The sequence below is a fragment of the Panthera pardus genome, unplaced genomic scaffold (assembly GCF_024362965.1).
Source record: "Panthera pardus isolate Hobbes unplaced genomic scaffold, ASM2436296v1 HiC_scaffold_15, whole genome shotgun sequence".
Classification (NCBI taxonomy): Eukaryota; Metazoa; Chordata; class Mammalia; order Carnivora; family Felidae; genus Panthera; species Panthera pardus.
Window position 1 is genome coordinate 83,781 of NW_026526710.1, and position 13,563 is coordinate 97,343.

A 13,563-nucleotide genomic window follows, 5' to 3' on the forward strand; every position below is an offset into this window, starting at 1 on the left:
CTGCACCCAGCGGTGGACTCGAACTGAGGACCTTAGCTGAGATCAAGAGCCGGGTGCTCTTCAGACTGAGCCGGCCAGGTGCCCCCACCCCTAGTTTAGTAGTATGGGGGAATGTGGGCAAGAAAACAAGGTAATTCCCTCTATTCCTCTGGCTGTTTTATAATCTCCTTGCCAGCGACGCCCGAATAAGTAAGTATGTTTAGCCCAGACCTGTCTGCTCAGCTCCAGGCTGCTTGACGTTTCGGCTCAGACTCCTTTTTAGTAGGAGCTGCCAGGACTTTAGGAGACATAAGGGAAGAGGAGATTTAAGGGAAAAAGAAAAAAAAAAAAGAATCTGCCCTGCTGAGCCTATTAGATGCTTGTGGGAGGAAACAGGCAAAAGCAGACAGGTAAAATATACAGGATGTTGCGTGGGTATAAATACTAAGGAGATAAAGCAGAGTGGGTGTTTGGGTGGGTTGCAGTGTCCCATCGGGTGGGCAGGGAAGGCCTCACTGAGGAGGCGTTGAGTCAAGGCCTGAAGGCAGCCAGAATGGCTGAGTGGAGGTGAAAGAAAAAAATGGGGCAGGATCATGTAGGGTCCGCGGGGTGGGGTCGTGGTGAGGACTGTGGCTGGGGCAGGGTTTAGAGCGCCAGGGGGACATAGGCTTATGTGGTGACAGCATCTCTGTGGCTGCTGCGTAGAGAAGCAGTAGAAGGTTAGGTAGAACCAGGGTGGTCGGTTAGGAGCTTGTTCATTCGTTCACGCAGGGAGCAGGTGAGCTGGTGGTGGTCAGGCTACGAGGAGCTCACAGGATTTGCTGGCTGAGTGTGCACAAGAACACTGATGTCGAAAAGGACTCCCAGGCGCTGGGCCCAGCCGGTGGAGAAAAGGCAGGGTGGGCAGCTTGGGAGACCCAGAGCCATGTTTGGGATATGAGTGGTCTGGGGGTGCTGTTCCATAACCCAGGCGACCAGGGTAGGCAGGCAGGTGCTTGAGAGAGGCCGTTCCTGGGGGAGATGGCAGTTTGGAGTCATCTGTGAGTGGCTGGGGTTTGTTCATTTCAAGTCCAGGCTGGATTAGCTCACTGAGGGGGTGAGTCCTGCCCTGGAGAAGGATATGGGGAGGAGAGCTCTGGGGCGTGTGGTCTGGGTGCCGTGGAGGGGGTCCCACCATCCGCATCAGATGTTCCCAAGGGGCCAGGGAGGGAGAGAGGGACCTCTGGATGTAACCAGGGAAGCTGTCCATGACCTGGATGGGGCCACTTGTGCAGGAGAGGTGAGATGAAGTGACTGAGTCCGTTCAGAGTTGTCTCGCAGGCTCCCGAAAAGGATGCGGTCCCAGGTCGGACTCACCCAGCTGAGTGCACGTGCTCCCTGAGGTCCAGCCGAGTTAAACATCAGGAAACAGCGGGCCTAGGCTCTGGAGATGCACAGAGGGAGAGCAGGGCAGCTGGAAAGGCCTGTGTCCCTCGACCCACGGCCTGGCCTTCTGTTCTGCACTCGCGTTGGGCCTGAAAGACAGTGAGGTTACCAGACAGAATTTTAGGGTGGGAACCTGGAGCCTGAATTCCCTCCTGAGAAGTCGCACGGATAGGCTGGGGGCTGACCAAACCGCCTCACATCTCCATGCCTCAGTTTTCTCATCTGTAAAAAGGATCCAGGAGGAGTAGTCGTCCTACCCCCGTCGGAGTTTTGGAGGAGGTGATTGGAGCAGGGGGGCCTGAGGTCTCTTGGACCCAAAGATCGGGGAAGGTTCTTTCCCACCTCAGGACATCTCCAATTAATCCCCGCCTTCCTGAGGGGCCAAGAGGAGGCTTATAAAAACATCCATCACATTGCCTGCCTTCTTCAAAGAGCCTTCCCCGACCACTGACCTAACATCGCCACCCGCTGCCTGATTTCTGTTTTTATCGCTTCCCTTATTATTTTTTTTTTTCTATAGTACTGTGGTTCTCAAATTTTTGGACCGAGGACCCTTTCACGTTCTTAAAAACTGAGGGTCCCAAAGTGCTTTTGTTGGTGTGGCTTCTGTCCATCAACACCAAGAAATTTTGAAACCTGTACATACGAGCACACGCTTTTTCAGCTGTGAGAGCAGCTACGCGTCACATGATTTGGAGCCTCTGGAAAATGCTTGCTGTACGCTCTTTTTTTTTTTTTTTTCCTTTCTCGCTTTTAATTCTGTTTTATGCGAGAATTGCACAACGGATCACTTGCATTGCTTAAAATTGTCTCGTTCTCTCCTACGTGTTGTGACACAAGGCAAGATGGACGAAGCCAGAGGAACTACTGAAAGTCAGGGCCCCCACGGAACACGGGAGAGGGGGGCCACAGCAGGTTGAGTTGAAGAGTAATGTGGTAGCCGAATTTGGGTCTAGATTGTATACTTTCAGACTGTGGCATTTATTTTTTTTTTTATTTTTTTTTTTAACATTTATTTATTTTTGAGACAGAGAGAGACAGAGCATGAGCAGAGGAGGGTCAGAGAGAGAGGGAGACACAGAATCCGAAACAGGTTCCAGGCTCTGAGCTGTCAGCCCAGAGCCCGATGCGGGGCTCGAACTCAGGGACCGCGAGGTCATGACCTGAGCCGAAGTCGGACGCCCAACCGACTGAGCCACCCAGGCGCCCCCAGACTGTGACATTTAAAAGTAGGTATGGGGGGCGCCTGGGTGGCTCAGTCGGTTAAGCGTCCGACTTCGGCTCAGGTCATGATCTCACGGTATGTGAGTTCGAGCCCCGCGTCGGGCTCTGTGCTGACAGCTCGGAGCCTGGAGCCCGTTTCGGATTCTGTGTCTCCCTCTCTCTCTGACCCTCCCCCGTTCATGCTCTGTCTCTCTCTGTCTCAAAAAAAATAAATAAACGTTTAAAAAAAATTTTTTTTTTAAAGTAGGTATGGTACATGGGGTGCCTGGGTGGCTCAGTCGGTTAAGGGTCTGACTTCAGCTCAGGTCCTGATCGCACGGTTCGTGGGTTCCAGCCCCACGTCGGGTTCTGTGCTGACCGCTCAGAGCCTGGAGCCTGCTTCGGATTCTGTTTCTCTGCCCTCCCCAGCTTGCGCTCTGCCCACCCCCCCAAAATAAATAAACAAACAATTTAAAAAATATAAAAATGAAAATAGATATGGTACAAACTCAGTACTTAGCCCCCTGCGTGTCTGAGGAGGGCGTTGTACCAGTGCTCTGAAAATAGTTTTGACCTCACAGGTCTGCCGAAAGCAGGCCACATTCTGAGCAGAGCACTGCTGTCCCGTGTACCCTCCCTCCTGGCGCCCGCTCTCCTCTGCCTTGACCGCTAGGGTGGAGGTGCCCTGACCCGCGTGGCGGGTGGTGGGCCCGCACCCCCGGTCCCGTGGGGGACGCTCAGGGGGCTCACACAGGGGTGGGGAGGCCACATGGAGCCGCCCCGCTCCGAGCCGGTGGCGTGAATGTTGACCGTTACTTGGCCTCCGGAGTCTCCGGTCCCTGGGCCAGGGTTCAGGCGTGTGTGTCCTTCCAGATCAGGGCACGCTGAAAGGAGTTGACGCAAGCAATGCGCTGGTTTTGCCGGGAAAGAAGAAAAAGAAGCCCAAGGCCCCTCCCCTGGCGAAGAAGGAGAAGAAGCCTCTGACCAAGAAAGAGCGGAAAATGCTGCAGAAGATCTTAGATCAGAAGGAGAAAAAGAGCCAGGTACGCCTGTTGTGGCAGGGTCCGCGCCCGGCCCCCCAGACTGCGGAGGGATGGGGTCTGTGTCCCCCAACTTGATCTCTTCCTTGGGACTGTCCCGTAGAACTTTCCGGAATGCGGGCCGTGCTTGGTGTCTACGCAATCCCATAGGGTAGTCGCTAGGCGTGCGTGGCTAGCAAGGTTGAGGAATTGAATTCTTTATGTGATTTAATTAATTTAAATTTGAATGGCCTCCCCGTGGCTGGCCCTTGACTGACACCGCTCCAGCAGTCTCAGTCTGTCTGGGACAGACTGACGGGGCCCAGGTTTGTTGAGGCCAGCTGTCAGCGCAGAGCCGGATGTGGGGCTCAGACCCACAAACTTGAGATCACGACCTGAGTCGAAATCAAGAGTTGGACCCTTAACCAACTGAGCCACCCAGGTGCCCCTCCCTTCGTACTTCTTTGCAGAACAAATTTTGTATTGGGAAATTCAAGCCTCTACAGAAGCAGAGAACCTAGTGTAATGGACTCATGCGTCCTGGTCGCCAGTGCCAGCGGCTGCCAGCCCAGAGTCCCCTCGTCATCCCTCCTGCTGGCCACTTTCCCACCTCCGGGGTCAAAGCCGGGGAAGCATAAGTCTGTATTGGTGTCCCGGGCTGCTGAAACAGGACGGCAAACTGAGCAGCTTAGGGTAGAGTTGTATTCTGTTGTGGTTCTGGAGGCCGGAGTCTGAAATCAAGGTGTCGGCAGGGCCTTGCTGCTTCTGAAGCCTCTAGGGGAGGGTCCCCCCGCTTTGGGTGGCCCCCAGCCTTCTTGGCCTGTGGCCTCATCTGTCCAGTCTTGGCCCCTGTCTTCACGTGGCTGTCCTCTGTGTGTGTCTTGTAAGGACACTTGGCTTGGGATTTAGGACCCACCTGGATAATCCAAATCTCATCCCGAGATCTTTAACTTAGTTACATCTGAAGAGACCCTTTCTCCAAATAAGGTTGCATTCTGGGACAAGAGTTATCCTTTGAGAGGGCAGGACACCGTTGTGTTTATACATAAACAGTTTCAATTGTATCTCTAAAATAAGGGCCATTTAGAATAACGGCGAGTCGGGGCGCCTGGGTGGCTCAGTCGGTTAAGCGTCCGACTTCAGCTCAGGTCACGATCTTGTGGTCCGTGAGTTCGAGCCCCGCGCCAGCTCTGGCCTGATGGCTCAGAGCCTGGAGCTTGCTTCTGATTCTGTGTCTCCCTCTCTCTCTGCCCCTCCCCGTTCATGCTGTGTCTCTCTCTGTCTCAAAAATAAATAAACGTTAAAAAAAAAAAAAATTAGAATAACGGCAAGAGGGGCACGGGGCTCAGTCGGTTGAGCATCCAACTTCGGCTCAGGTCATGATCTCACGGCCAGTGAGTTCAGGCCAGTGAGTTCGAGCCTGCGTCGGGCTCTGTGCTGACAGCTCGGAACCTGGAGCCTGCTTCGGAGTCTGTGTCTCCCTCTTTCTCTCTGCCCCTCCCCTGCTCGCACTCTCTCTGTGTCTCTCAAAAATGAATAAATGTTAAAAAAAAACAAAAAACTTTTTTTTTAAATAACCCGCAAGGCCATTAGCCCACCTAAATTTTTTAAAAATATCAACTTTCCCTAAATGGCCGAATTTCCAATTGTTTCATAAATGCTCCCCTAGCCCACCTATTTATTTTTCTTTCTCTCCTCCCCTCCCCCCCCGCTTGTCATTTATTTGTTGAGGGAAATCAGGTTGCTTGTCTGCGGTTTCCCACAGTCTGCGATTTTAAACCTTCATCTCTGTGGTGCAGTCAAACACACCCCTCTGCCTCCGAATGTCCTGGAAATGCTATTTGGATCTGAGGCAGGGATCCTCAGCTGGGACAAAACATTCTCTGGCCCGCATTGCCTGCAGTACAGAGACCGAGAAACCCCAATCTGGAGACTTCCTGGGGTTCACATTTGACCTTCCACCAGGATCACCACACAGGGTCCCCTGCTCACAGCCCTGACACTCGGCCCCCGGAGCCCTTTCTGCAGGGAGGCTCACGGTCCGCGAGTGTGTCCTTTTAAAATCCTGTGCGGTGTTTTTTCTCACTGTTCTGTACGTGCTTTTTCCTCTCGTTGATTGCAAAATACGTAGATGGGAGCACATATAAAATGCACGTTTATAATTTCAAGAGGAAGAAAAACTCCTGAATGGTTCCTCAGCAGAAAGAGGCCAACTGTCCCCACCTCCGCATGCTGCTTTCTAGAAGGTGGCACAGGGACCGCTTGCCATATCACACAAGAGCCTCCCCTCCCTTTGACACCGCGGGGGAGCCCCGCTTTGTACACATAAACCCTCCTTTATTATACGGTCTCCTGCGGATGGGCATCTGGATGGTGGAGAATTGCTTATGACACACAGTGATGCAGAGAGAGCCTTGGTCCAGCGCCAGACTCCAGGGGTAGACAGCCACCCCAGCTCACGTGAATGTAAGGCCCCCGGCCTGTGATGCACTTATAATTGGACGTTTGGGGGGCGCCTGGGTGGCTCAGTCGGTTGGGCGTCCGACTTCGGCTCAGGTCACGATCTCACGGTCCGCGAGTTCGAGCCCCACGTCGGGCTCTGGGCTGATGGCTCAGAGCCTGGATCCTGCTTCCGATTCTGTGTCTCCCTCTCTCTCTGCCCCTCCCCCATTCATGCTCTGTCTCTCTCTGTCTCAAAAATAAATAAACGTTAAAAAAAAAAATTAAAAAAAAAAATAATTGGACGTTTGGTTTAAAAAGCCTAGATGTTAGCGTAGCCGAAATCTGATGTATGGTCTCCCTTCCTTTTTTTTTTTTTAATTTAATGTTTTAAGTGATCTCTTTTTATAATTTTTAAATTTTTTTTAAAGTTTATCTTTGAGAGAGTGTGAGCAGGGGAGGGGCAGAGAGAGAGAATCCCAAGCAGGCTCCCAGACGCTTCACCAACTAAGCCCCCCGGGCACTCCCCAGGTCTCCCTTCCCTTCTGAAGAGAGGGTCGCCCTGCCACATGTCTGACACTGTCATTTCCTTCCCCAGCGAGCGGAGATGCTGCAGAAATTGAGTGAAGTCCAGGTCTCAGAAGCCGAGCTGAGACTCCTTTACACCACATCCAAGCTGGGCACTGGGTACCGCATGTACCATGCCAAAGAGTGAGTCGGGTGCCCCTCCTGCCAGGGCCCCGGGGGCGGCCTCACAGGTCACCGAGCCTTCCGGGTTGAGCGTTAGGGAAAGACGCCTGCAGTGGCCCCCGTGCTAACACGCCTCCGCAGCGTGGGGGCCTGGGTGCTGCTGATTCCCGCCCACACTCGAGCGGGGACCTTCTCACTCATGCGGGGTCCTGCGCGACCGGTTCTTCCAGCTCTGGCCCAGACGATTAGGCTAGACGTTGCCTTCAGGTGATCAGGGATTCGGTTCAGCTTATTTCTGAGCGCAGAAGTGTGGCCTTCCGGATGTCACAGGCTTGGTCCCTTCTGGAAGCTGGAGAAGCTGTTCCTCCCCTCTCCCCCGGCTTCGGGTGGCTGCCAGCCGTCCCGGGGGTTCCCTCCTTGTAGATGTGACACCGCGGTCCCCGTCTCCGCTGTGTCTCCCGGCGTGTCTCTCTGTCTTCCGTGGCCTTCCTCTGTGTCCGCGTCTTTTAAGGACACCAGGCATTGGAATTGGGGCCCGCCCTGATCCAGGATGCCCTCATTTTACCTGAATTACCTTTGCAAAGACCCTGTTTCCAAGAAGGTCACATTCTGAGTCCCCGGATGTGAATTCTAGGGAGACACTGTTCAACCCAATACCACCCACATTCCAAGATTCAGACTGCAGGAGTCGGGGTCACCTGGGTGCACTAAGCATCTGACTCTTGATTTGGGCTTTGGGATCGAGCCCTGCATTAGGCTCTGCTCTGAGCTTGAAGCCTGCTTAAGATCGTCCCTCTCCCCCTCCTCCTCCCTCCCTCTCTCCCTGTCCCTCTCCTTCTCCCTTTCCAATAAATAAGCATTAAAAAAGAAAAGTTGGTCTCATATTAAAATCCAGGTTCCCGCCTGGTCTTGTGCCACACCGGATGGCCCTCTCACAGGGCAGCTGACCCTTAGATGGAGCCCATGTGCCTCCCCCCACCCCCCCCAGACCCACGGGACACGGCCGTCTTACTGTCAGCCTGCTCCCTGTAGGCCTTGTGCATTTATGGCTGCTCTGAGTGCAAACTGTCCCAGGCTCTCCTCTGGGCCCCGGGGATGGAGAGTGCACACAAGTAAAATAAGAAGGAAGCTTCCCTTAGGAAGCCTGCGTTCTCATCATGGGGAGATGGACAATAATCAAACGAATGCATACGTATCTAGTGCTGGGAAGCACGAGACACAAAGTAATGCAGGGAAAGAGGATGGAGGGAGATGGGAGAGTCTCCCTGATGGGTGACATTTGAGTGAAGTGAGGGAGTACTTCTGCATAGGGAGCGGGAACAGCATGTGCAAAGGCCCTGAGGTGGGAGAGGGGGGTGTCCTTTGAATCCCGGCTTCTGAGGGGTGTGTCGCAACACAGAGCTGCCTCAGGTCGACCGGCCCGTCCTAGGGCTTTCGTGCCTGACTTCTGGCCGTGCTGGCAGGAGGTCTGACGAGATCGAAGCCCAGGGGCAGAAGATCAGCAGCCTCAGCGGGGCCCATCGGAAGCGCCCCCGCGAGGAGGCAGAAGATGAGTCATCCGAGTCCTCGGTGGAGTCTGAGCCTGGTGAGGCCCCTGCCGCCGAGCCCGTGGAGGAGGCTGGTGCGGGGCTGCCGCCAGCTCCACCGGGGGCGGGGGCCGGGGGCCCCGGCTCCAGCGGCCAGCCCTCTCTGGCCGCGACGTCATCGGTACCTCCCGCAGCAGCCCCCACCGTGGCCAGGCCCCCAGCGAAGCCCGCCGTCTTCATCCCTGTGGACCGCTCCCCCGAAGTGCAGGTTTGCTGCTCCGTGTCTGCGACGGGCTCTGAGGCTAGCGTGGTGGGGGGTTGGGGGTGCGGGAGCGGGGGGGCGTCCTGTGCTTCGAGTGGGTGGGATCCCTCCCATGTGCCGGTGTCCTCGCCCAGAACGGGAGCAACTGTGCCCTCCTGTAGGGTCGGTGTGGAGACGTGGGCAGGTGCGTGTGTGGACGTGCCGACTGCAGGCCCGGCACGGGGTGGGGGGGGAGGGCAGCAGACAGCGCCCCCGCTGTTGTGAACGGAGGAGGCTGGGTGCCGGGAAGGGGGAGAGCAGGAGGGCCTGGGGAGGCATCTGGGGCAGGAGCTGGGAGACCAGCAGGAGCGGAGGAGAGGGGGCTGTCCCACACTGAGAACAGCAGGAGCTAAGGCCCTGAGGCAGGAGGCCTCCTGGGTCCTAGCGGGGCTGTGGCAGACCGCACGCTGTGTTGTGGAAACCGGAGGGATGCGACCAGCTCCTTTCTTTTAATGGAAAAAAAAAAAAAAAGAACAGAAAATATCAGCATAGCGTTGTAAGTAAGCATCAGAACTGTTTATTGAAACCGGGATTTCAGTTCGTGTGCTCGGGTATAAATGGGGCAAGCTGACGGCTCTGAGGAACCACCCGGTGTGCCCCTGGGTTCATGCTACAAAGATTTGCTCGTAGGTGCCGTCACATGGCTGCTGCTGGTGCGGGAATCTCTTCACTCGGTCCCTGCGGGCCCCGGGCTGCCCCCGCCCCAGCTTCAGCCCCTTTCTTTCTCCGTGGCTTTTCTCCATACGTGTTCCTAAGCCGTTACGACAGGTCGACCACCTGTTTTGATAAGTGACATCATATCACTCGTCTCCCTGCACTTCGATTGCTTGGTCAAGTCAGTTTCACGTTTCTGAGATTTATTCGTCCGTGTCGGTGCTGTAACCGAAGTCCCCCTTATTCTGGGTGGTTTCCCCCCGCTGCTCTCGAGTATTCTGGCGTGTGACTAGAACACAGGGCACGTATTCTTGCGAGAATTCTTTTTTTTTTTTTAACGTTTATTTATGTTTGAGGCAGAGAGAGAGACAGAGCATGAACGGGGGAGGGTCAGAGAGAGAGGGAGACACAGAATCTGAAACAGGCTCCAGGCTCTGAGGTGTCAGCACAGAGCCCGACGCGGGGCTCGAACTCACGGACCGTGAGATCATGACCTGAGCCGAAGTCGGACGCCTAACCGACTGAGCCACCCAGGTGCCCCGCGAGAATTCTTCACATGCACAGAACTTCCTCTCGGGCAGTGTTGGCAAACTGTAGGTCACAGCCATGACCGGGTCACGAGATGACCAGCACTTGGTTTTGAAACAAAACGGAGTAGAATAGAAACGGAACAGAATGTTTTAAATCCGCACTTAGCATGCTTCACGTAATGAAGGTGTGAGCCGTGGTTCGTGAAACTTCTGCAGTATATAATAACACCAGATCCTTGAACAACGGGGGTTAGGGGTTCCAACCCCCCTCGCGGTCAGAAATCCACGTGCAGCTTTTGACTCCCCCCAAACTTGACGACTAATAGCGTACTGTTGACCAGAAGGCTCAGAACACAAAACAGTTGATTCATATGTGGTTTGTATGTTATGTGTGTCATATGTTTTCTGTATTCTTAAAATAAAAGTAAGCTAGAGAAAGAAGATGTTACTGAGGAAATCGTAAGGAAGAGAAAACATTTATAGCCTTGTACTTTTTTTTTTAAGTAATCTCTGCAGCCTACATGTGTCTTGAACTCACGATCGCGAGATCATGCTCTACTGACTGAGCCAGCCAGGCGCCCCTAGTCCCGTACTGTACTGAAGACAATCCGTGCGTGAGGAAGCAGACCCCCGCAGTTGTTCAGGGGTCGGCTTTGCGTGCTGGGCTGTCCCCGAGGACACCCGCTCTGGCACGGGAGGATCCCACTGCCATCTCTGTCTCCTGTAGCAGGGCCTCACTGGCTTTGCTAGGAAGGCTCACGGCATCCACATGCCCACGGCCACCTTTATAGAAACCACGTCACCCTTCGCAGTCTCGCCGATCCCCTCTGCCATTCTGCGGGGCAGCCCCCCCACCCCCCCGATTCCCTGAGCACTGACTTCCTCTCTTCACCAGGAAGAACGGCTAAAGCTCCCAATTCTTGCTGAAGAGCAAGTGATCATGGAGGCGGTGGCCGAGCACCCCATCGTCATCGTGTGTGGTGAGACCGGCAGCGGGAAGACCACGCAGGTGCCACAGTTTCTCTACGAAGCAGGCTACACCAGGTGGGGGCTGGGGGCTGGCCCCTCGGGTGACCCCCAAAAGTTACTACGAGTGGGAGCTCCCAGGGCCCTAATCCAGGCTCCGCCGTTGGTATGCTGTGTGGCTTTGGGCAAGCTGCTTAACTTCTCTGTGCCTTGGTGTCCTCCCACCGTCGTTGCACCTACTTCACACGGGTGTCGTGTGCACGAAATGAGAGACTTTGTGTAAAATGCTTAGATCAGCCCCTGTCACGTGGGGCGGTGTGTTTATGAATGTCGCCTCCTGTTGGCACTTTTGACCCGGGCGTGTCACAGGTCCCCAAGACCACCCCGGGTTCGTTGATTTGCGAGGAAGGCTCACGGGACCCAGCGTGTAGTTGTACATGTGAGTGTGATTTCTTAGAGCAAAAGAACACAAAACACGATCGGCAGAGGGAAGAGGTGCACGGGGTAGAGTGTGGGAGAACCGGGCACAGGCTTTCCGAGCCCCTTCCCGGGAGAGTCACACGGAAGCAGTCCGTGTAAAGAGCTGTCACCAGACGAGCCGAGTAGAAACTGAGCGCCCAGGGTGTTTGTTGGGGTCGGACGCCCTCTCCCTGGCACCTACCCAAGTCCCAGGCGCCCAGAAGGAAAGCTGGTGGTCAGGATGAACCATGCTGTTGGTACAAACAGTCCAGGCACAGAGACCCCCCCCCCGCCCTTATCAGGATCAGGAACCCTCCCGAAATTCGGATCCCAGACACCAGCCACCCCCGACCCAGTAAGCAGACCTCTCTAGGGGGACCGGCCGCGGGCTTCTGTGCTGCCTGTCGTCCGCCGTCCCCTTGGCAGGTCCTGTGACTCACAGAGCACTTGCTCCGGGCCAGCTCCAGCCCAGCCTCCCGTCCGCAGCTGGCTGCCTTCCCTTCCACTGTGACTCCCACGGCGTCTGTGCGGACCGCCAGGCTGTCCCCTTTTGCTGTCAGGCGGTGCCTCGTCACCTCTAGGGAGGGCCACTCCGTACGTGGAGTCCTGACGGGGAACCGTGTGTGACCGTGGGACTGACAGGTGGGGCCGAGCACTGCTGATGTGTCTTCTCTCCCTCCCGCAGCGACGACGGCATCATCGGCATCACAGAGCCCCGCCGCGTGGCTGCTGTGGCCATGTCCCAGCGGGTGGCCAAGGAGATGAATCTGTCACAGCGGTGAGGGCTCTGCGTCCTGGAGGAGGGAAGGGGGTGGTCCCCCGGCTTGGCCCCGGGCGCGCTGTCCAGGAGGAGCAGAGCAGCCTCGTGGGCGCTGTCCGTCTCGAGGGTGCTGGGTGGGAGCGTTGCTTCTGCGTCCGAGCGGAGGGTCTCCTCCCGCAAGAGGGCTTTCCGCCCTCTGGACGGCAGGAGCTTCCTGGGGAGGGGCCACAGGGCAAGGACGAGCCCGCCAGGCCGTCGGGCTCACTCTGTGCCCAGTGCCCCGAGGAGACCGTGGCCCTTTCTGGGGCTCGAGGGCGGAGCAGAGTGGCAGGTGGCCAGACGCAGGCAGGCAGTGATCACTGCTTGCCATGGTCCAGTAGTTCTGTCTAGGCAGGGCTCCCGAGTTCGGGTCCCCTGCGGGCGGCGAGGCTTTAGGACTTGATGTGGAAAACCGAGCAAAGCAGGCAGAGCGCCCGCTTGAGGGTGGCTGGGGCCGCGTTTATACCGCACACGCCTGGGCCTCGGCCCGCACCGGGGCATCCAGGTTTGAGGGGGTAGCATGTGTACTGGGCCTAAAATTGAGAAAGTCTCCTTCATCTGCCCTCTCTCTGAATATTTACTGAGCGGCACCTGCTGTGGGCCGGCCCGGCCCCGGGTCTCAGGACAAGGTGAGCGAGACAGAACGGCCCGCCCTCCTGGGACTGGCATGCGGGTCAGGGAGGCTTGTTGCGTGCGCGTGTTGTGGGGGCAGGGTGCCCCCAGCGTGTTTCCTGTGGATTGTTCCAAACAGTCACAGGCACAGACAAGCAACCGTGGGCATCTCTGTATTTCTCCTCTTCGACTTGTACGTAAACAATTCATATTGTTCATCCCTTCTGAATCTTTCCCGTTGTATTTGATGGTATGTGTTGAAGATAATACATACAAAGCTATCCTTTTTGGTCACCATTTTTAACTTTTTTAAGGGAATGTTTATTTTGAGAGAGAGAGCAGGAGAGGGGCAGAGAGAGGGAGAGAGAGAATCTTAGGCAGGCCCCACGCTGTCAGCGCGGAGCCCGACGCAGGGCGCGATCACCCGAACCGCGACATCGTGACCTGAGCCAAAATCAAGAGTCGGACACTTAACTGACTGAGCCACCCAGGCGCCCCCTCTTTAACTTTTTGTGGAAGCTTTTAAGCACACACGAAAGTAGAAAGCGTAGTGAACGAGCCCCCGTGGACCCGAAACCCAGTTCGGTGATGGTCAGCTGGTGGCCAACTTGCTTCTGACTCCGTGCCCTGCACCCCAGGGGTGCAGAGCTGCTCTTGGAGAATTGCTTCCTCGGGGTTTGTCTGTTGGGCTGAAAGATCAAGGCTGTATTTCATTTCTGTGCGAGAAGACGCTAGAACGGTTTCAGTGCCCTCACCGTGACCGAAACCTTGTGACACGCTGGAGGGCCCTCCGGCCCCCGTTGTCTCTCTTCTGAACAGTTGTTCACCGTTGGTCGTTCAAATTGCGCTCTGACCGAGGTCCGCGTTCAGTCGACCCGTTTTTCAGAGGGCGGTGACGGGCCTCCGCCGTCCGCCTCCGCGTGGCCACGTGGCTGCAACCGGTCGGGACCTTACCTGCCCT

General features: G+C 55.9%; 1 protein-coding gene across 2 annotated transcripts in view; it reads left to right on the plus strand.

Annotated features, from left to right (window-relative positions):
• The window catches only part of DHX37 (DEAH-box helicase 37), a 28,801-nt gene that overhangs the window by 428 nt on the left and 14,810 nt on the right, over positions 1–13,563 (plus strand). The window contains exons 1-6 of one of the 2 annotated variants that reach the window (XM_053901920.1): positions 2,426–2,633; positions 3,481–3,650; positions 6,664–6,776; positions 8,219–8,549; positions 10,662–10,810; positions 11,877–11,969. In XM_053901920.1, the coding sequence (XP_053757895.1) occupies positions 3,609–3,650; positions 6,664–6,776; positions 8,219–8,549; positions 10,662–10,810; positions 11,877–11,969 (728 nt within the window). In that variant the 5' untranslated portion in view covers positions 2,426–2,633; positions 3,481–3,608. Of the gene's footprint in view, positions 1–2,425; positions 2,634–3,480; positions 3,651–6,663; positions 6,777–8,218; positions 8,550–10,661; positions 10,811–11,876; positions 11,970–13,563 lie in introns of those variants that run through there. The other variant, XM_019467702.2, reaches the window with a different exon arrangement.